Below are 19873 nucleotides of genomic sequence, written 5' to 3'. Positions count from 1 at the left end.
TTGAGCCCTTCACCTTTCTGGAATCGTATTTAATATCTAGACATGTGCTTTTCTTTATTTATATATGAAGAAAATTTTGATTTCTAGTCAAAGCAATTTGGTGATATGTGGTCATAAATTGTTATTTTAAACATGCAAAACCAATGATCAATTTTTATGCAGAATTGCATGATATAAAGCTCTTTGGGTTGTGGAACCAACATTTCTAAATCCTTTTCACCTCAATAAATCTGGCATTTACTTTGCTGCTATAGGAGAAGCTGTTGAGACAAACCAGGAAACTGTTCGGCGTGGGATTTGGCGTTGCTCAATTTGCACATTTGATAATGATGAGAGTATGTCTGCATGTGATATTTGTGGGGTTCTTCGCTATCCTTTGGTTAACATTCGCAACAATAATGATACAAAAACAGGTATAAATGAGTTATTGTATAATTTTTTTTACTTATATTATCCCAAATTTGGGGAAGTGAGTTATTGTGTGGATTAACCTATATCTCATTCTTATTCTATGTGACAATTGAACTCCTTTCTCTTAGTATTTTGGTCTCCTGGATATAATAACACTGTGCTGGACATGATCTATGCACCAGAACCCATTTTGCATTTCATTTTTTGTTTTTTTGTTTGGCCATGCGGATAGCTCCCATCCGTTTGGGCACCTGCTCTTATGTTAGTATCCTTGTTGCATAGGTTCTGTTTCACATTGCTTTATAGAATAGATCTCTTTCATGCAGCTGATGGCATATGCAAAGATTCTGGAGCATCTATAATGGCCAAGTCTCTTTTTGCACAATTGCAGCATCGGACACTGAAAAAGGCTGTGATCTTTCAACACAGAATGATGATGTTGTGATAGAAGAGAGCTCTAACTTCCAAAAGCATGGGAATATCCAAGGACAATTTCACGAGGTCCATAAGGCTTTTAGCTTTCATGGACTTCACCATATCAATATAGGTCCGCACATTTTCTAAAGTAGGATGCGGATCTATAAAGAACCATTCATCTTACATTTGACAATTTGTCCCCCAACCTGAATAGTATTTTACATTTGAAACACCAGTATTGGGTCCAGTAGATGGCATCTTTAGTATCATTTTCTATTCATAAGTTTTAGAGGCTGCTTTTTTGTTATTCATTTCTGACCTTAGATATGTTCATGGTGGCAGCCCCTTTCAAGTTTGATGTTCCTTCTCCAGATGAATTAGTTTCTAACGGAATGCATGCCTCCAAAATGGCTTCAAAAGGTAGCACTTTGTGGTTGCAAATTGAATTGTGGCCTTGTTAATCCCAATTGATAAAAGAATGGGAAACTTTCATATATTCACATTGAAAGTATGAGAAAACTATACAAATATATAAAGCAGATTCCTATATCAACAAGGAAAGTCCACCTCATAAATGTGTAGAGAAGGATTCTTATTTTAAAAGTCCTACTCATGAAGAAAGGAAAAAAAAAATACGTAAGGAAAATAATATTTTCTTCTCTCCTTTTTTAGCACCAATAAACTAAGTTATTTAATTTTTATTAGATTAAGAAGGTAGCCTTCTATATTAATGAGCACTAGTCTTATGCCCACTTGTTAGAGGACATGGAGAATTAAATACTTATCCTAGTGGAATTGCATGGTTTTGATATTTTTGTGCTTTCCAACAATATCAACTTCGCATGACATCAACTAGGTGGGCAACTTTCATGTGAAGAAGCACAATGTTATAATCAAAAGAAAAATTACTATATAACAAGCCTTTGATAAAAATAAAAATAAATATTGTTATTTATATTATCATTATTGTTATTATTATTTGAACACAAAGATGAGTTGAGAATGAATTTCTAATTCTCATTACTGCCATGTACATAGGATCTACAATCATATTTATAGATTATTGTTATTATTGTTATTATTATTATTATTATTTGAACGCAAAGATGAGTTGAGAATGAATTTATAATTATCATTTCTGCCATGTTCACAGAATCTACAATCAAATTTATGGATACAATGGTCTAAATCCATTTAGTGGAATAACTTATTTACCAAAATAATTCAAATTCAAATTCAAAGAATCAAATATTTCTAAAAAATAAAATATTATAAAATATTCTAAAAATGGATAATACTTCCTAGTTTTCAGCAGTGAATCTGAACTAATCTTTCCACATCCCCCCTCAAGTTGGCTTGAAAATATCTTTCATACCCAACTTGCAAGTTATGCTATTGCCCCCTTATGGCCCCTTGGTAAAAACATCTGCCAACTACTCAATAGTAGGAATACAAGGTATGAATATCAGTCCACCATCTAACTTCTCTTTGATAAAGTGTCGGCCAACTTCTACATATTTGGTTCTATCATGTTGAACCGGATTATGTGCTTTATTGATTGCTTCTTTATTGTCATAATAGAGCTTCATAGGCATGGACTTGTCACTTTGAGGTCTTCAAGTAACTTTTTCAGCTATAAAGTTCGCAAATCCCATAAGCTGCTACTCTAAATTCAACCTCCACACTGCTTTTAGCCATCACAGTTTGCTTCTTGTGTCTCCAAATGACTAGGTTGCCTTCAATGAATGTACAGTAGGCTAATGTGGGCCGTCGACCTATTATGCTTCCCACCCAATCAACATCAGTGTAAGTTTCAATCCATGAGTGGCCATGATTCTTGAAAAGTCAACCCTTTCTAGGTTTCCTTTTTAAATACTTGAGAATTCAGTAGGCTGCTTCAAAATGTTCTTCCCTTGGTGAGTGCATAAATTGACTATTACACTTACTAGAAACACTATGTCCAATTGGGTATGAAATGGATAAATGAGTCTCCCAACTAACCTTTGAAATTGCTCCCAATTCACCACCTTATCTGCACTTGCTGATTGTAGCCTAAGATTGGGCTCCATTGGGGTTTCCACTGGTTTGCAACCAAGTAAACCGACTTCCTCAAGTAACTTAAGTACATACTTTCTTTGTGACACAATATTCCCTTCCTAATCCTTGCAAACTCCATGCTCAAAAAGTATCTTAAGGTTCCAAGGTCTTTAACTTCAAATTCTCTTGCAAGGTACTTCTTCAAGACCTCTAGTTTCCCTATATCATCACGGGTAAGGATCATGTCATCCACATATACAATGAGTATGACTATCTTACCCATAGTTGAGTGCTTATAGAACATGTGATCGACTTGACTTTATTGATATCCACGCCTTTTGATAGCCTTGGTGAATCAACCAAACCAGGCTCTAGGTGATTGTTTTAGTCCATAGAGAGACTTCTTTAATTTACATACTTTTCTAGCTCCAAGCATGCTTTCAAAACCCGGTGGTAGGTCCATGAAGACCTCCTCCTCTAGCTCTCTGAGTTGATGCATTAACCAACTCAAATTTGCAGCAAGGGATAGTAGTACGCAAATCAAATTAACTTTTGTAACAAGAGCAATGGTCTCTTGATAGTCAATTTTGTAAGTCTAGGTGAATCCTTTGGCTACAAGCCTTGCCTTGTACGTATCAATGTTTCCATCTTCCTGATATTTAAGTGTAAACACACATAGCCACAGTCCTTTTATTTCTTCTTCTTAAGAGCATTCATCTCTTCCATGATTATCGTCCTCCATTTATTTATCAAAAATAAAAATAAAAAATAATGATTACCGTCCTCCATTCAATGTGACCTAATGCTTCCTGTATAGTTTTAGGCGACAGAACACTAGAGAGATTGGAAGTAAAGGCTCTATAGTTTTGAGAAAGTCTATGGAATGAGTCATAATTTGCTATAGGATGCATAGTGTAGGAACACATGCCTTTCTAAGTGCAATGGGAACATTGAGGTCATGTGAAGCACTGTCTAGACTACTAGATTAGGATTTGAACATGGGTTTGGCGAAGAGATGCCTATTTCATCCAGAGGGCCATCATTTGGAGTTCCTTGGCTTATGTTGGGTCGTGATTCACTATTCTGATTATTTTTCCTTCAGACACACAGCTCAGTTTGAGTTTCTTTCTGTCGTGGTTCTCCCCTTGAATTAGAATCTATAATTCTTGGTCCATTAAGTAAAGGCTGGACAGCGGGTAAAGGGTCAATGGGTACATTTTTGAGTGGGATTTTTGTGGGTCACTTGGTAATGACACGGATAAGATAAGTTGAGAAGGAATTTCTAATTCTCATTGCTGCCATGTACATAGGATTTACAATCATATTTATAGATACAATGGTCTAAATCCATTTAAGGGAACAACCCATTTACAAGAAATAATTCAAATTCAAATTCAATGAATAAAGTATCCTAAAGAATAAAATATCTTAAAATATTCTAAATGTGGAGAATACTTCCTAATTTTCAGCAGTGAATCTCCTAATTTTTAGCAGTGAATATGAACCAATCTTTCCATCATCATCATCATCCTCCTCCTCATCATCATCATTCTCATCCTCATTGCTATCATCATCATCATCTACTAACAAGCATCAATGTTGAGTCATCATTGTCATCATCATCATCATCCTCATTGCTGTCATCATCATCATCATCTACTAACAAGCATCAATGTTGACTCATCATCATCATCATCATCATCATCATTATTATGATATAACAAGCATTGATGCTGAGAGTGTCATAATTGCATAATTTAGCTCCATATATTTTTGTTCAAACTTCTCATGTCTCCACTCTTCTAATTTAGACATCTAGATTTGTTCATATTTCTCATGTTTTCACTCTTCAATGCTTGTTATTATATATAACTAGCATTGATGCTGAGAGATAGTCTGTTATAATTGCATAATTTAGCTCCATATATTTTTGTTCATACTTCTCATGTCTTCACTCTTCAAATTAGTCTTCTAGATCTGTGTATGTGGAATTTCTGATCAAAACTGCATTCATCTGGATTGAAATTGAGAATTTGAGTCACTTTTTCTTGGATTGTGGAACATGAGACCATACCGAATCAAATTATTTGGGCCCACACTATCTTGTAGGGAGGCAATTTGTTACCCTTGCTTTGTTTTTTCATTTGCTTGTTTTCAGATACTCTGGTACTATTTTATGCACGAGGCTTGCTCTAGTGTGTTATTCAAGTTTTAAAATTTAAATAATTTTTGGTTGTATATTCAATTTTAGTTTTTCTCTACTACAACATATTCTTTATGTGCAGCCAATCTCACCACTTCAGTATCTTCTGAAGTTCCGTCAAGAGTCATTGATAAACATGGTTTAGTTAATAAACAATCTAGTGCTAAAAGATCAGATAGGTCCTCTGATTTGATGCCAAAAGGCAGACATGAAAATGTGGGTGACAGAGACTTTTCAGAGAGTGGTGCAGCAAATACAGAGTCAAGTGCTAAAGGTTCAGATAGCTCATCCATGTTGATGCCAAAAGGAAGAAATAATAACAAGGATGAAAGCAATATTTCTTCAATTGACCAAAAACAAACGTCAAAGTATTTCTGGCAATTTGTTGTCCAGTATGACTTTGAATGTTAAATCTGAATACTCAAGAGCAGTAGTGCTGGAAAATCAGTTTCAGATGTGCACTATAAGCCCGAGAAATGGATGATCCCTGATCAAGAAAACGATGTTCTGACTCAATTGAATCTTGCAATTGTAAGTCACCTGTCTGATTTTAGTTGAATTATCCAGGCAATATTCTTGTTTCCTTAAATTGATTTTTTTTAACAATTAGTAATATCATTTCATCTTTATTATTATCATAGGTTGGTCATGTTGATTCTGGGAAATCAACTCTCTCAGGAAGACTGCTACACCTATTGGGACGAATATCCCAAAAAGAAATGCACAAATATGAGAAAGAGGCTAAACTACAGGTTATCTCACTGCAATTGCTCTGTTTCTTTTTAATTGTGTGCTTAAGAAATTAAAATGCTGTTAGGGGTTGGATTTATGTGTTGTTTATTATTCAATCAGGGCAAGGGTTCGTTTGCTTATGCTTGGGCATTGGATGAGAGCACAGAAGAAAGGGAAAGGGCATAACTATGACTGTAGCTGTTGCTTACTTTGACTCCAAAAAGTATCATGTTGTTGTGCTTGACTCCCCAGGTCATAAAGATTTTGTTCCAAACATGATTTCTGGCGGCAACACAAGCAGATTCTGCAATTCTCGTTATAGATGCCTCAATTGGTGCATTCGAAGCAGGTGTGGATAGTACTGGAGGGCAAACAAGGGAACATGCACAACTTATTAGAAGTTTTGGTGTTGATCAAATTATAGTTGCGGTTAACAAAATGGATGCTGTGGAATACTCCAAGGAACGGTTTGATTTCATCAAAATGCAGCTTGGAACTTTTCTCCGTTCTTGTGGTTTCAAGGATTCTTCTGTGTCCTGGATTCCATTGAGTGCCATGGAAAATCAAAATCTGGTGGAAGCAGCTTCTGATGCTCGTTTGTCATCCTGGTGAGTTCACTTTTAGTCATCAATTCCAATTTTTTATGTTTAGATATGGAAGTCTATTGGTCTTTAATGATGACTTTTCTTACCATGAGGAAGCATAAACTGAAATCTAGAGGGAGGGAAGAAAGAAAGAAAGAAAATAAAGAAATCATTACAGCCTTGGCATGGATTTATGATTCATCCCCCCTTTCGCATCCACCAAAACTAATATATATACATATATGCATATATTAAAGAGAATAAAGGAGGTAATTTCTTAACTAGGGTGAAACAAGTTGAGGTGAGCTGAATATTTACTTGCTTTGGCTTGGCTCAGTCATATTTAGTTGTCCTCATGCTGAACTCAAGTTTGAACAGGACTTGCCTAAGCCTATCGACTCTCAGCTTGACAATGTTTGTCCAAGTTTGGGTTGGCTTGATTCAACTCGGTGAGAAGAGAGAGAACCTGAATCCCTGAACATTGATGATCCCAAAGTCAAAAACACTAGAAAAAAAATGTTAGAGAAACCCTAGCCCCAATTAAGGAGGACTTTGCCCCACTGACCTATAGATAGACTAGGAGCCCTCATTCTCTAATAATGTAGGAAAATGATTATACAAATACTGCACATGCTATTTTCTTTGTGATCCTCAAATGTTCTCTTTCTCCCTCTCCTTTTTACATCTCTAAATAATAAGTGGAGATTTCATATAAATATGAGGAAGCTAAGGTTTTTAAAATGCTTTTCCTTAAGTGACCAAGCTGGGCCTAGCTAGTGCCTTTCCTTCCCCCCACTCCTGCCACCTAAGTGACTGATTTATCAGTGTAGTTTGAATTATGTATGCCTGTCAAGAAAACAAAATTGTTCGGTTTGAATTCTGCTTTTTAAGATAATCTCAGATCATTCTTTGCCCATCTGTTGTTGATTCAACTCATTGACCTGGTTTTGAGTTGCTTGAGAGAAACTCTATTTTTTTGGAGCGATAATTGTAATCCACTAATCCGACAGATTTGTGTAAGGCTTTTTGTTGTAAATGAAATACTGTGGATATAGATAGAACTTCCGAACTTGCAAATTAAAAGAAATCATGGAACATTTCGATTGATAAAGCTAGAACCACTACAACTCAAAATTTATCAATGAATATAAGCATCAGTTGGCCATATGTAGAATGAGACATTACATTGCTCCTATGTGTGGAAGTGAACAAGGTCACTCACTTCCTCCATAAAGAGGAATGAAGCAACTTTTGCGAACATGTACATGGAAAATTGCTATTGCCACCCCCTTTCCAATTCATCTTTAAAATAGAATTAATGACATAAATATGACGTTATTATTTAGGAACAGAAGGAAATCTAGTAATTATATCTGGAGTATTCATGTTTAAGATAGACTTAACAATGCATACGCGATGTTAATATTTATGAACACAAGAAAATCTGGCAATAATTAGGGAGATGCGGTGGATTGCTTTGGCTATAGTATCTTCTCATCTGCCATAAGTGTAATACAAAATGTTGTTCCACGAGGACTCTGTTGTACTACCAAATTATGTCCTTGTTTAGGGGACATAATTTTAACTAGGTTTCATGTCCCTACTATGAAGGAATTTTCTGTAAGAGTAACTCCAGATATTCTGAAACCAATATTGCAAATAGCATGTTATGTATATAGAGGGAGGATCAATTAACTAGATGGTTGAAATGCAGGTATCGAGGACCTTACCTGTTGGATGCTATAGATTCCCTCCAACCTCCCACAAGAGATTTTTCAAAGCCTCTACTTATGCCAATATGTGATGTCATTAAAACATCATCATCAGGACAGGTGTCTGCATGTGGTAAATTGGAGGCTGGAGCTCTTCGAAGTGGGTTCAAGGTACGCAGTTGGGTGGTTGGTTTGGTTAGCATTATGTTCTGATTGTTTCTTTAACAGGTGTTATTAAATCAGTTTCAAGGAGATTTGTTGTAGCTAGAACCTTAGTATATACCCTTTGGTGAAGTTATTAAATCATGATGTAATTTGTAGAAGAAATATATTCTAGTAATTTGCCTATAAAAATAGAAAATGGAAAAATGTGTGTGTATATATATATATATGCATATAGGGACTATGCTGTATCAGTCTCTGTTACAAGTATCTGATGTCCATTAATCTATTTATCAAAACCGTCTAATTTTACCCTTCTTGTAGAATGTTATGGCTATGTTTGGTCCTCAGAAAGTTTGAGGGAAAATGTGAGGGAAGGAAAATAAAAAATAGATTTAAAGTCAATAAATTATTTTTATATCTTATTCCAAACTCATTTTACTTATTTAACTCTTTTATATAAAGATTCGATAATTTAAAAATATATAAGTTTTTTACTAATTTTAATTATATTTGACTTTCTTTGGTATTTTTCATGGTAAAACAAAACATAAGAAAATCATTTTTCTTATTATTTTTTTTTTACTTTTCCTTAATATTTTTTGAGAACCAAACATGGCCTATGAGTTTTCATAATGTGTTTATACATCCTGGATAAATTGTTCTTTAGTGTGAAAGTGTTTCTATTGCAGTTATGATGAAAAGTGAGTGTCTTGTGTCAGATGCAGAGTCTGCATCCTGCACTAAACAGGGCATGTCATCTCAGAATACTCAGTTTCTAGGTTTCCACATGGATGAGCAACCTCAAAGTCATTAAATTGACTTTAACTATCTCATCTCTCTAAATGGTTCCCCGATGGCTTCTAATATTATTTCTCTTCTTCATCAGCCACAATGTCTCATGGATCTCTTGTTTTTATTAGGATTTACATGAGTAAAATCTGAATCAAAAACTTGTTTGCTTCTCTGTTTGATGCTACCTTCTAATACAATGACTCTAGGTTCTAGTCATGCCATCTGGAGATGTGGCAACAGTGCGTTCCCTAGAACGTGACTCTCAGACTTGTGCCATTGCAAGAGCAGGAGACAATGTGGCTGTTTGTCTACAAGGTATTGATGGAAGTAATGTGATGGCTGGTGGTGTGCTTTGTCACCCAGACTTTCCAGTTGCGGTTGCAACTCGTTTGGAGCTGAAGGTTCTTGTCTTGGATATTAAAACCCCAATTTTAATGGGCTCTCAGGTATTGCCATGAATAAAAGCATTTTTATATTTATTATTTGTTTCATAACCTTGACTAAACGAACCGATTTATATTTTTTAATTGAAATGTGCAGTTGGAATTTCACACACACCATTCAAAGGAGGCTGCAACAATTGTAAAGATACTGTCGTTGCTCGATCCAAAGACTGGAAAAGTAACGAAGACAGCTCCCCGTTGTGTAACAGCAAAGCAGAGTGCAGTACTGGAGGTGAGGGCTCAACTATTGTTATATAGTTTCTGCTGTGTTGGTTTACATTAACCTGGTAGTGGCAGCCAAATGTGACATTGGCTTACTTGTATGCTCTCTAATAGGTGGCTTTGAGTGGAGCAGTATGCGTGGAAGAGTTCTCAAATTGCAGAGCTCTTGGGAGAGCGTTTTTAAGAGCAATGGGAAGAACTCTTGCTGTAGGCATTGTAACCCGAGTAATAAAGGAGCATGAATAGAGGCCCACTTAAACATAAAGAGAGTGTAGCTAAATACACTACGGGTTTCACTAGAGACCAGTCTCTCAAGCCTCTGCAGTGCCTTCTAAATTAATTACTTCCAGAGTGTAGCATTATTTATTTATTTTATTTTATTTTATTGATGGTATCTCTCTCTCCTTTTTCTTTCCAAGGGGGCCTTTAGAGCCAAATGTGGCAAAACCACCCCCTCCTCTTCCGACTTCAATGTGCATTATTCCTTTCTTTTCCTTCTCTCAGCCCATTTGATTCTGTGGATAGTAAGAAAACAGCCATTTGCTACTTGATTCACGTGGTATGTATATATACTGGTCATGAGTATCTCAAAATTATTCTAGTGTTATGATTTTCATTTTATGTTCTTTTGATCCATTACTCTGCTCACTGCCTACCGCTTTGTAAAATGAATGAGATAGGGAAGCCCCATTGCACCTTCGTGCTCCACGACTCTCTCTGTTGCAAAGGTCATACCTAGTCTCAAAATCAAGGCTATTTCATAGCTCTCACATTCGTAGTGTTATTGTCCTTTTTGGATATAAATTTATTCCTAAAACCAACGTAGAAAACTGGGTCCACTATATGTAGGAACCTCATTTTTCAATTTAAACAACATTTGATAATAATTCAGAACAAAATCAATGAGTCCATTGAACAATTAGGTTTCCTTTAGTTGAGAAAAGTTGCTGCTTCCATACAATTAATTAACTAAACGCAAGGTTGTTTTAAAGCACTTACTCATTGCAAAAGCTTCCTCCTGTCTGCGATGAACTCCTCTCTCTTTCCCAAATGCAGTCAACCCCCAACCCACCCACATTGTTGTGGAAGCATCGCCATTGTGATCTTCCCCACATAATCCGATATTTCAAAATCACACATGCAATTACGGCCATAGAGATTGGTTTTTCTTCACAGTTGACAACATTTGCAAATGTTTGTTCTAGATGCCCACCAGGGAAAAAAAAAACACACTCAGCTCTAGGCATTGGAAAAAGAATGAGTCAGAGCTTTTCACATAAAATATACAACAAAGAATAGACCTTAACCAAGGGTTTAATTCCGAAAAAGCAGCCGCCCAACTACTGAATCAAACAAAAAGCATACAAACATTGGATTCATACAGGATTACTGAGTCAAACAACAAAAAGCATACAAACATTGGATTCATACAGGATGGATTCTCCTTCATTCTTGATTCCGCTAGCCATACAAATTGCCTAAGCTCTTTCCATGATAAGCAATGCTTCAAGTTCTTCCCTTCGCTGCTCCAATTCCTACAGTTATTAACACAAGAAAGTTACTATACATATCACTAATAACAATTTTTTTTTTTTTAAACGATGATGGATCTAATTAGAACACAACTCCAAAATTTCATATCTTTCAAGCCTTAAATACTGTCTATCCAAGTGAGGGATTCATTTAATTCTCAGATATCAGGACATGAGGATATGGCTAAATTAATCAAATTTTGCTCTTCTTTCAGTTTATCCCTTAGAACAAATTAATGTGTATAATTAAAATAAAACTGCCCAACATGAGTCTTTAAGCTCACTCACAATGAAATAGGAATTTTGCTCTTTTTCTTTTGTCAACATCAGTTGTTGCACACTATCCAACAGTTGAGCATGTTAGACACATATTTAATGCCATGTCCTACACGAGTACTTCATAAATTTTGAAGTTGGAACAGATTAAAGGGACTTTCTTTGGGGAGAAGGGGCCCAGAAACCTCAGTTAGTAAAGTGGGTCACCATTTTCTTAGACAAAAGATTGGGGGATAAGGAATCTTTCAACGCTTATCAAAACCCTTCTTTGCAAATGGAGTTGATGGTTTGCTAAGGAGAGGGGGGTTATATGGAAGCTTGTGATATCTGGAAAGTATGGAGTAGAAGAGGGTGGGTGGTGATCTAGGGAAGTAAAGAAAATTATGGGGTAGGATTATGAAAAGCAATTAGAAAGGATTGGGATCTCATGGCTTGTAAAGTTGCTTTTTCAGTTGGGAATGGGTGGAGGGATTTTGGAAGGACAAGTAGTGTGATGACAAACCGCTCTATATTACATTCCCTTCTCTTTTTGCTATTGTTGATTCTGAGGCTTGGGTGGCAAATGTTCCAATCAGTCAAATGAAGGGGGTTGTTGAGCCTCTTACTTTTCTAGGCTCCTAAATGATTGGGACATGAATTTAGTGGAGAGGTTCCTATTGAGCTTGCATAGGAGGAGAGTAAGTAGCAAAGAGGAGGATAAGGTAATTTGAACAAGGTTGAAAATTGGTAAATTCTCTATTAAAGCTCTCTATAAAATTTTAGAACTAGGATGTATAACTTTGTTTCTAACATGTGTGATATGGAACTCTTGGGTGTTGTCTAAGGTGAGCTTTTTTGCTTGAGAGGCTACTTGGTCGAAGGTTTTAACTTTGGATCATTTGAAAAGGAGATGTTGGTCCTTGGTCAATAGATATTTTCTTTGTTAGGAGGAAGAGTCCATTGATCACTTACTTATCCATTGTGTCAATACAAGGGTGTTGTGGCACCTGTCGTTCTTCCTCTTTAGGGTGCAATGGGTGCTTCCTTACATGGTCAGAGATACACTCTTAGGTTGACACAATTCTTTTGTGGGTAAAAAGTGAAAAAAGGTGTGACGGGTTGCTCCCTCATGTTTATTCTAGACCATATGGAATGAAAGAAACTGTAGATCTTTTGAGAATGAGGAGCATTTTGTGCTTAGACTAAAACATTCCTTCCTTTGTAATCTTTGATCTTAGTCTAAGTTGTTTTTAGTTTCTTTTCTAGTCCCTATTTTGTAGTAAAATTTGTGAACTAGTTGGACTCATTTTAAGGAGGGCGGTGTTTCTATTAGCCCTCCTTTTTGGAGGCACCTTGAGGTGTCTTTTGTATACATCTTGTGTACTTTAGGGCACTTTGTAGGCGTCTTTTGTTTTCAATATATTATCTTGCTTTACTCATCAAATTTTTTTTTTGAAGTGGTATCAAAAAAAGAAACCTAGCATAGCCACCAATGGTGCTAATGTGGTGACAACAGAGAGGACATGTTTGGTAGGATAGAATTTTAGTTTGCTCCAATAGGAAGAGGGTGCCTAGGCTTTTACAAGTGGCGGTAAGGTCTTTGGCCTATGCCGTTCAGTCATGATGGGAGTCTTCTCCAAGGTTGACGACGATTTCCACAAAGTAGGGTTGTAAGGAGCTGGAGGTTAGGGATAATTGTGAGGATAGTCCACGCATGGCTAGGATAGTGGGGGTTGACATTGGGTGCCATGTTTTCTATCAAGCGGCGTCAATAGGTCCTTTGTGTGTTGACCACGCTTTGAAAGGCTCAAGGCCCTCTTCCTGTAGCAGTGTGTTGGAGGCTGAAGGAGTAGGTGAGAAGCTGGCCCTTAAGCATTCCTTTATGGCCCATTCTAGGTCATCAGGCAGTGTTTCAAGCCCTCGTTCTCCTTTGGCCCTGGAAGAGGAAGGTTTCAAGTTGGTTGGTCCCAGTCAGCTTCCAACTGCTTTGGCCCCTTGTTCTTTAGGTCGGCCTACTGTAGACCCTATTCTTCCAATTTTGGGATAGGCCTTTTTTTTTATAAGGGCCTGTCTAGTGGAGCCAACGGTTGTTTGAAAAGGCTCTTCATGCTAGCTAATAAAGGGATGGTGGTCTAGGAGCTTCCTCCTGATCCCTGCATCATGTCAACAGCTCTGTGTGTTATGTGTAGGTCCCCTATTATCTAAAGCAAATGGCTTTGTCAAATTGGCTTCGCCTCCATATTTCTTCTTGAGGGGTAAGGCTCCCTCTTCCTCTCAAAGATAGGGGTCTTTTATTGGTGAGGGTGAATATCCTTAACCCTCAAAGGAAGCAGAACAAGGGGTCTCCAAGAGAAAGTGATGTTGAGGGTTGTGGACCTTCACTTTTGTCTCTCAACAAGGGTTTGGAACTGGATTTACCAGTGATTCTTTCTTCCGTCGATAAGAATGTAGACCCACTCTCATGCGATGATGAGGTTGACTCAAGAAAGGGCTGCTCAAAGACAGACTGGTGGGTGGGAAGGATGTGGAGTCAGACGGGAATTGCACCAATTTGACTTCCAAGAAGTTCATCTCCTTCAACGAGTACTTGGGCTTGCCCGTTGAAGGGTTTGAGAAGGAAGCTGACTCCCAATTGAGAAAATTGGAAGCTCAAAAGGGTCATATAGTGGTGGGATCGAGTTTTAGAAGGAGGCCTCCTGCGTCTCGTTTTAAAAGGGACTGCTAAAGTTGGATTGCTCTGTTAACTATAATATTTCAAGTGATAAGGGGAGAAGAAACAGGAAGTGGGGGTTGGGTTTGGTATCCGAGTGCCTAGGCTAGGGTTAAGGTGTGGGGACATGAGGTGGAGAGGGGTAGGATGTTGGCAGACCCCTCTTCTTGTGTCAAGATTTCACAACTGTTGGTTCCCTTGTTTTTACTTAGTTTCAAGGTTTGTGAGCCAGGGAGTGGCTTGGGCAAGGTGGGCTCATGTTCCTCGTTGTTCTCTTAGCGTTGTAGGGCTTGGGTTGTTTAATCCTTTCCCCTGCTTTTTGGCACTCTTGGTGCTCTTTGTATACTTCGTGTGTATTTGGTGTGCCTTTGTTTGATCTTTTAATATATTCGCTTATTTACGAATAAAAAAAGAAATAGCCACAAATGGTGTCAAGTCAGTCTGGAATTGAGACGACTATTGAAGTTGAGCTCTTTAACACCCTTGGATGGTCTCATTTAGTTTTTGGAATTGACATGATTAACCTTCTTGCAGAAGGAGATAGTGGTTGTTTCTTAGGTTTCTCTGGGGAAGGGAGATGTTCAGAGGTTTTCTCACTAGTTGAGGATTCTTTATTTGGCAAGAGACCTTCATCCTCTCAATTTCCTGGAAGCCTAGATGTTCCAATCATGTGGCTGACTTGGCTCAGAGAATAGCTAGATTTCTTGAATGTTTTGCACGAAAGGTCCTTGGAGGCTTTCTCACTGGTTGAGTATTCGATCTTTAGCAAGAGATATCACCATCCATATTTCTTGTAGGTTTAGATCTTCCAATTATGTAGCTAACTTGACTAAGATTGGAGCTAGATCTCTTGAGTGGTTGCAGGGGGGGTCCTTGGAGGCTTCCTAACAGGTTGAGAAGAATTCAGTTCTTGATAAAAGACACCTCCCTCTCCATTCTTGGAGCCATAGATCTTTCCCCACAAATGACTACATTTTATTTCATTTTTGTTAGATTTTTCATTATATGCTGGAAGGAATTGCCAAAGCACATTTTGTGCAAGTATCTTTGAAAAAAGAAAAGGGCTCTTAAGTGGGACAAATGAGCTCCAGGTGAAAAATAGACTTGAACCACCAAATTAGATGGTTCTAAGACAGGAGGTCATGTACACCAACAACCATCATGATTCAGTGATTCTTGGAATATGCAAATTGAAAACTTCCTCCAGCAAGTCAAATCCAATGTAATTTAAACAAACAAGTAAATTTGGATACTTCACAATAATATATCATCCCAACGTCTTATAACCAAGATCTTTTTAGGTAGGTTATTAGTTTCTGGTTTTCAATCATTGATTCACCCACCATAAACCCAAGAAGATGCTTATAGAGGAGATGCCAAAGTACTCATATTTCAGATTCAAGCCTGGAATTGGAAATAGTTTGAACCCTCACCTACACCAATCACTTCTGAAAGTACAATAACTTACCTCTAAATCCTTAATTGCTTGCTCCCTCGAAACTTCTTTCTTTTGGCGAGCTCGTTTGAGAAAGCCAATGCACAGGATTCCCTGAAAGTTAGTATTAGACATAATTACTTCATTTTACTAACAGGAGAAATAGTTGAGAACTTAGTTGTTAAGCACAACAAACAAGAAAAGAAATTAACGAATTATTCTTTTTTAATAAGGAGAAATGTTCCTTTCTTTTCTTATTCCTTTTTCCTTTTTTTCTTAATGAGAAGCCAAAGAATTTTATTAAAATACAAAATTGCAACTAGAAGGATAAGAGATCCTTCATGAAAGCAAATCTCACAAGATCCAAGAGGGCTAACACCAAATAACAAAGAAACAGATCTAGAAAAAAGATCTCCTGACTTAATTTAGGGATGATTGATGCTTCTCTGTCAGCTTACCGAAATAACATAGATTAAACCACAGGCAAGGAGCATATAGCTAGCTATATTTTGAAGAAGAACGAGATCCTTCTGCTTACTAGATTCATTAGGAAAAGCTCTTGTCATCACTGCAACACTGAAGAGAGCAATCATTACTGTAAGAACCAAATAAGAATACTTTTGTGTGTGTTTGTGCATGCAATGCTTATGACAAAAGCTTCTATAAAAGGCCACTAGTACCAAAACGGGCCCTAACTCGAAAAGAACATTACATCCATCAGCGGTAGCTGTTATAACTGTCATCCTTTCTATCTGAAGTTTGGTTTTGAATTGCGTCCAATCAGAACTATCAACCATAACTCTGATCTGTTTCTACACATGCTCTAGTTTGTTTATAAATATGGCAGTCCGAACACAATGCTGCAACCCACTACTATAATTAAAATTTTAAAAAATAATAATACTTGAAAATCCAAAATTATATCATAGTTGATATTTGGTTGGATCTGAGTTTCGTTGGGTACAGGAACCTAACCCAAAACTAAGACAATTTTTGGGAGAGAAATTTTGTGAAGAGACAAAATTGAGAACTTTCTAGCTGATGTATGAGACATACATAATTAAAATTAAAAATATAATTATTGAAAATCTAAAATTATATTGTAAGTGATATTTAGTTGGATCTGAGTTTGGCTGGGCATGGGAAACTAATCCAAAACTAAGAAAATTTTTAGGGAAGAAGTTTTCTGAAGAGGCAAAATTGAAAACTTTTTCACTGATGTATAAGACATACAAAATCTGCAGCATTCCCCTGCCAGCCCAATACTCCAACATCTGCAACATGTTGATCGAAATTTAGAATCAGATTATGTGACCAAGAACCTTATAACAATGACAACAATAACATAAGTATTATAACTTTGCAGATTAGAAAGGTCATAAATCAGTAATTTAGAAATTTGGACGTGCCATGGCATGTGAAGTGAACAACTGCAGCACACATGTAGGGATACAAAAACAACACTAATCATTTGTTTTTAAACCAGAAACAAAAGATGTATTAATTATGGATAAAAAGTACATGAGAAGGTTGGGGTCCTCCCCACAATATATGAAACAACACAAGTCATTAAGAATTCAATATGACAAGCTTTTGTCTAGAAGGTCAGATTTGACAATTATGAACAGTTTATAATGATATAGCTACAGAAAAAGATTTTTTAGAGGTAAGTTACCAAGAGCCACTTTTGTTTTCAATTATTGTGGTATGGAGGATATATTACACAAAACAGTGTCTCATTCATATCAAAGCACTATAGGTGATGAATCCATCTTATCATATAAATAAATAAAATTTCCCATAGTTGGTACTCTTATTTCTATTAAGAAACATTTGCTTCCCCATGGAACAGCTTGATTCTTCTGCCTCAGCAAAAACTTGATTAGAAAACCCAAAGAAGAAAAGGTTGCTCTTTATGATCAATATCATCTTCATGTGTGCCCCAGGGACCTTCACTTGTACATTATCAGTCTTAGAATTGATATTTGAGTGTAATAGGGGCATAGTATTGGTCTTAGAACGTGGAAGCAGAAACAGTATTTAGGCTTCCCTCAAAAAAGAAATACTTTCTTAATTCTAGAGTTACCCTTATACAACTAACACCGCAATCATGCTCAGATGTCGCGAATCAACTCAACAATGGCCATGTTCCAGTTAGGTGGAAGGTCATATTTACTGGTTAAGTTCATTGAATTGAGGTATTGGGTTATCCTATGAGCATTAAATGTTTCTCCTACAATGTGAACAGAACCTTTTGACCATGTATAGGACATCATTTTAGGATTTCATGCAATGAGATGGTTTAACTTCCCTTTTTATTTTTAAGTTCATTTTCCCATTGTGACTCCATCATAGGGTACAGATTTGCGCCCTCAAATTTCAAGAGAAATAAAATTCCCTGTAAAATCCATAGGGGAGGTTCTAGATTCAATTCCTAACAATGGAAAGACGTCATCTATCAAAAAAGAGAAAAATTTGAAGCTCATAGATTGAGGTAAAATCAATTACAAATATCCAATATCATCAATTTGATATTGTTAGTAGAACACAAATGCAATAGATCAATTTCTAATATCCCATATAATCAAGTTTCATCAGTTTAATATAAAAGAATACCTTTTTTAAGTCTTGGTTAATGTGGTCTTTGGATGCATTTGGGGAGGATGAATTTTTATTTATTTATTTGATTGATAGGTTGAAATTGGAGGAAATGATCATCATAAGTGTTGTGTGCCTGGTCTTTATTTCTTTCTTTCTTTATTCATTTATATGTTACTTAGATGTTTTTTTCTTTCTAACTACTCTGTTTGGCTGTTCCTTTGTATACTTCTCATATATTAGAGCTGCCCCCTTTTGGCCTTTTAAATGTACATCTCTTATAATATCTGAAAAAAAAGGAAATTAAAAGAAGAAGAACAAAGGAAACAAGATGTAGCAAGTATGATTTCAAGTCATTTCTTTAAATTCTTTTAACCTCTATGTTTTAAAAAGGTTATTGCACATGATTACACATGGATCTAAAATATGGAATTTTATAGTTTTTAAAATTTTCTATTGAGCGCTTGGGCAGCAGCTCTTGTCATATTTTCAACTATATTACACCTTTTGTGTTATTTGTTTACTTAATATATGATTCCAATTGAGTGTTCTTAATGGGGAAAAGCCCTCTAAAGTATAGTCAAGAAAGGGAAGGAAAGACATAAATAACTCTAAGTAGGATTAGTATTAGTTACAATTAGATTAGGATTAGTATCTGTTGGAGTCAAATTAGGAATAGCTAATTAGGTTATAGGAGAATTAAAATTAGAGTCATTATAAGTTAGTAGAATCCTAATAAAACTTGAATTTCTTAGAAGCCTATAAATAAGGCTAATTGGTGTAAACCAAAGTATTGACGATTAACAATATTATGCTTTCTTGTACACTTTGGAATTTTCAATGGTGAGATTACAGTAATCACACCATAAAATCTCTGGAACAATATCTAAAGGCCTCGATTTTAATTAAAAAAAGTGAAAAAAAAAAAAAATCACTCCAAAAAAACATAAAGATTAATCAACCTTTTAACAATTGGGCGGACCTCTCAAAATTTTGACGCAATGCAATCATCCTTCCAATGGGCATATTACAGCATTGCATATAGCTCAACAGTGGAGAAGCAAATAGTGAAAAATAAGTCAAGAAACAAACCTTCCAGAACTTCATGATGAATCCCCACTCCGTCTCAGCAACAACCACAAATAACGCAATCACAACAGCATAACACCGAAAAATCCCATCGAAAACCTACGGAACGCCATACAAACATCAAGCACCAACTCCACACTTGAAAAGGCAAAGAATAAAAAAAAAAAAAAAAAGCAGTGATATTACGCACATCAGATCCGTCCTTGAAGGATCGGACGGCGGAGAGGACATTGACGCAAATGCAGAGAATGGCAGTCAAGGCCGTGATGAAGCTGAAGCATCGGCAGACGATCAAGAGAGGGTCGCCTCTGGCTCTGACTCTGGCGGCAGCGCCGGAAGTAGAAGAAGCAGCTCTGGGCAAGCCCTCTTCGTCGCCGTTTCCGGCCATTTTCCTCAGCGTTTCTCGAGAAAATCGCTTGGCTCCAAGAAAATGAAAATTTGGTTAGGGCTGGCGAATGGAGTAATGTGTATGTGTGTATTTCTCCTCTACCTCCATCGTTGATTCTTCACCTGCTGTTCCAAGGCAAGTTGTTGGG

General features: G+C 36.6%; 2 protein-coding genes across 2 annotated transcripts; one reads left to right on the top strand and one right to left on the bottom strand.

Annotated features, from left to right (window-relative positions):
• Positions 1-179: 179 nt before the first annotated feature.
• On the top strand, positions 180-10339 carry LOC117910757 (HBS1-like protein; the record flags this gene model as incomplete). The annotated part of the gene is given in 14 exon segments (XM_034824909.1): positions 180-413; positions 738-830; positions 833-958; positions 1171-1248; positions 5151-5436; positions 5497-5599; positions 5710-5820; positions 5921-5975; positions 5978-6087; positions 6089-6408; positions 8099-8267; positions 9260-9499; positions 9594-9728; positions 9833-10339. Coding segments are annotated over 14 exon segments (2192 nt in total), but the record flags the coding sequence as incomplete, so codon positions are not given.
• A 596-nt stretch (positions 10340-10935) lies between these two features.
• Positions 10936-19873, bottom strand: LOC117910753. Its single transcript, XM_034824905.1, has 6 exons — positions 19528-19873; positions 19341-19436; positions 16884-16924; positions 16109-16226; positions 15684-15764; positions 10936-11253 (listed from the first exon to the last, which is right to left on the bottom strand). Exons 1-6 carry the CDS (start codon positions 19723-19725, stop codon positions 11197-11199), a joined length of 591 nt encoding a protein of 196 aa, XP_034680796.1. The 5' UTR covers positions 19726-19873; the 3' UTR covers positions 10936-11196.

The sequence above is a fragment of the Vitis riparia genome, unplaced genomic scaffold (genome assembly GCF_004353265.1).
Source record: "Vitis riparia cultivar Riparia Gloire de Montpellier isolate 1030 unplaced genomic scaffold, EGFV_Vit.rip_1.0 scaffold837_pilon_pilon, whole genome shotgun sequence".
NCBI lineage: Eukaryota > Viridiplantae > Streptophyta > Magnoliopsida > Vitales > Vitaceae > Vitis > Vitis riparia.
Note: the sequence above shows the minus strand (reverse complement) of the source record. Positions and strands in the feature narration are given on the sequence as shown.

Coding starts and splice junctions, on each gene's coding strand:
- LOC117910753 (XM_034824905.1), bottom strand. CDS start 19,725: ATGGCCGGAAACGGCGACGAAGAGGGCTTGCCCAGAGCTGCTTCTTCT. Junction 19,437..19,527: donor CCTTCAAGGACGGATCTGAT/GTGCGTAATATC, acceptor GGCGTTCCGTAG/GTTTTCGATGGGATTTTTCG. Junction 15,765..16,108: donor GTTTAATCTATGTTATTTCG/GTAAGCTGACAG, acceptor ACTAACTTTCAG/GGAATCCTGTGCATTGGCTT.